General features: G+C 34.4%; 1 protein-coding gene across 1 annotated transcript; it reads right to left on the bottom strand.

Moving 5' to 3' along the window:
* Positions 1–1,355: 1,355 nt before the first annotated feature.
* On the bottom strand, positions 1,356–2,354 carry LOC135226146 (uncharacterized). Its single transcript, XM_064265587.1, has 2 exons — positions 2,147–2,354; positions 1,356–1,807 (listed from the first exon to the last, which is right to left on the bottom strand). The coding sequence occupies exons 1-2, from the start codon at positions 2,352–2,354 to the stop codon at positions 1,356–1,358; spliced, it is 660 nt and encodes a 219-aa protein (XP_064121657.1).
* Positions 2,355–2,592: the final 238 nt, after the last annotated feature.

The raw sequence follows: 2,592 nt of genomic DNA, 5'->3' as shown, positions 1-2,592 counted from the left end.
TATTGTGCTTTCTTTATAGGATTACATTTTGATAAAAAACTTAAAGTTCTTAATTTCCTCCTCTAAATGAAAATGTACAATAATAGCAAAAAAGTGATAAAAATTCAGCAAATAAAAAAATTATAAATTATCTGGGATGGGAAACGTCCTCAAAATTGTAAATTCAGGTTAGTTACTTGGTATTAGCCAAAAACACTTGTAAATAAACATCCATATTGATTTGGGAAATGTTTTTGGCTGTTTTGATATGACAGAATTTGAATATAAGGTCTGTGATGAATAACATTTTATATCCTCACTTCTTGCACAATTTAACCAAATACAATTTGTTTAGTTACAGCAGTGCATTTTCACACACATATTTCTCACATTTTTTGCAGGTCATCACGGTTTTTGTTGTTTTTTGCACAGGCGGATTTGGCATTGCTTCCGTTTTCTTATTTGTTGCTCTACTCTCCATCTTCCAAAATCTCACCAGAATCTTCGGCACTTTCTGCCAACTAGTGTTTTCAAAGATAGTGCCATTCCTCTGCTAATCCAAGATTAAAATCATGACGGCTTAGTTTTTCCCCTGTGACCTCTGAATACAATATCCATGCATTGATAATTGCAAGATCAAGAATATTGTAAAATACACGAACAGGCTAACGTCTGGAAGGGCACCTTGTGGAATAATTACGTGCCATTTGATCAAGTACGTCTACTCCAAATTTTGTTGAATTGTAATACACAACAGTTTCTGGCTTTTTCTTCTGTCTATCTCCTATTGAAACAGTGCGACGAAGTGAACTGAGTATAAAGACTGTCTTGTTTTTCTTACTTTAGTATATTGCCAAGGTCGTATCCTTATTCTTCAACAGAAGTGTATCATACAGTTGACCTTTCCATGACTTCATTTGAGATGGAATTTCTTTACGGGCTTTATTCATTGTGCCAACAATGCTGGTGTTTTTTGCTTTCAGATGTTCAGCTAACTGAAGCGATGTGAAGAAATTGTCAGTTGTGACATTTCTACCTTTCCCAGTGAATGGTTCCATTAGTCTTAGCACAACATGAGTTTGATAAGGGCTGATTTGCTGGTCGAAATTCGTCTTTTCCCAAGTAAGGAAAAGCATTTAGCATATACATTGATTCTGTATCAGCAGCAATCCAAAACTTATTCAAACTTTGTCTGGTTTATTCCCCATATACTGTAGAAAACATCGGCATTTTGAGGGAAAAAGTTGTTCATCAATTGTGATGTTTCTCATGTTGGCTTATAAGCAGCTTTGCAATTCTTAATGAATCTATCCCACACTTCAGAAATATAAGCAAACTTATCTGTATGTAAACGTTCCGACCTCATTGTTCTTATGTCAAATCTTATAAACCGCATTAGCTCTGAATTTGTGACGTGGCATTGTATCCCTGAAAAAGGGTGGACCCCATTTTCTTGACCATAGATGATCAATTGACTGATTCTTTCCCAATATCCCACGAGCATACATGATTCCAATTACTGCTAGAATTTCTTCACAAGATACTTTGTAATTATCGTTTTTCAAGACTCTTCTGCCTTGAGCTTCAGTGCATTTCCTGATATGTTCAATGATAAAATCATCTATAAGTATCGAAAAGGTACTCATGTAGCTCCTTTTTTGTACAAGACGTTTTGCAAAAGAAGTGGGGCCAGGAGTTTCCCTCATTATGTTTTCCTGAGAAAATCTTCCACAATCTTCATCTGCTTGAGATATTACTTTCCACACCGTACCACATTTAGCTCTAATCGTGTTTGATGATAAATCCTCTTCTTGAGAAGGGAGTTCCTCTGTAAAATGAGAGGGATAATGAATTCAGGAAGAAAAAAAATACACAGTAGGCTAATATTTCAAGAAAATATAAAAAAAATGATAATAATAATGATAATAATAACAACAGTAATAACAACAACAACAATAATAGCAAAAACAATAATAATAGATAATGGTAAAGCTCCTATGGCAAGATATATATATATATATATATATATATATATATATATATATATATATATATATATAATTATATATATAATATATATATTACAAAGGACATGAAACAGAGAGAGAGAGAGCGAGAGAGAGAGAGAGAGAGAGAGAGAGAGAGAGAGAGAGAATACGATACTAACCTAAATTTGATGATATCACTTCCGACTCCTCATCACCCTCAGATTGGCTGACTTCATCATCAGAACTTGATTCCTCTTCTTGCACAATGTACTCATCTTCATCAGATTTACTTTCCTCAACAGAATCTGAATCTGAATCTGGATGTGAATCTGAATCCTTCAATAACTCTTCTAATATTTCATAATCATTCAACTTCCTATGGGACATATTGATAGTGGGAAAGCTAAACGCATACTAATCAAGCTAAGAAGTGTATGTTGCGATGGAACTGAACATGTCTATCCTCACGCGTCTTATACAGGTTTGGTCACTAGACACGATTGAAGCTTGTAGTCAGGGCAGTCAAAATGACTGCTTGGGCGTTTGTAGTAGTGGGGGCTGTACTGGAAAAAGTTTTATGGAAATTAACTAAATTATTTCACCATAATGAACTACTCACTAAGTT

The sequence above is a fragment of the Macrobrachium nipponense genome, chromosome 14 (assembly GCF_015104395.2).
Source record: "Macrobrachium nipponense isolate FS-2020 chromosome 14, ASM1510439v2, whole genome shotgun sequence".
Taxonomy (NCBI): domain Eukaryota; kingdom Metazoa; phylum Arthropoda; class Malacostraca; order Decapoda; family Palaemonidae; genus Macrobrachium; species Macrobrachium nipponense.
The sequence above is the reverse complement of the archived record's forward strand: the minus strand, read 5'-3'. Positions and strand labels throughout refer to the sequence as shown.

Bases quoted from the DNA above. Each gene is read 5' to 3' on its own strand.
- LOC135226146 (XM_064265587.1), bottom strand. From the start codon at position 2,354: ATGTCCCATAGGAAGTTGAATGATTATGAAATATTAGAAGAGTTATTG. The intron at 1,808-2,146 runs GTTAGTATCGTA...CTCATTTTACAG, and splicing joins AGTGATATCATCAAATTTAG to AGGAACTCCCTTCTCAAGAA.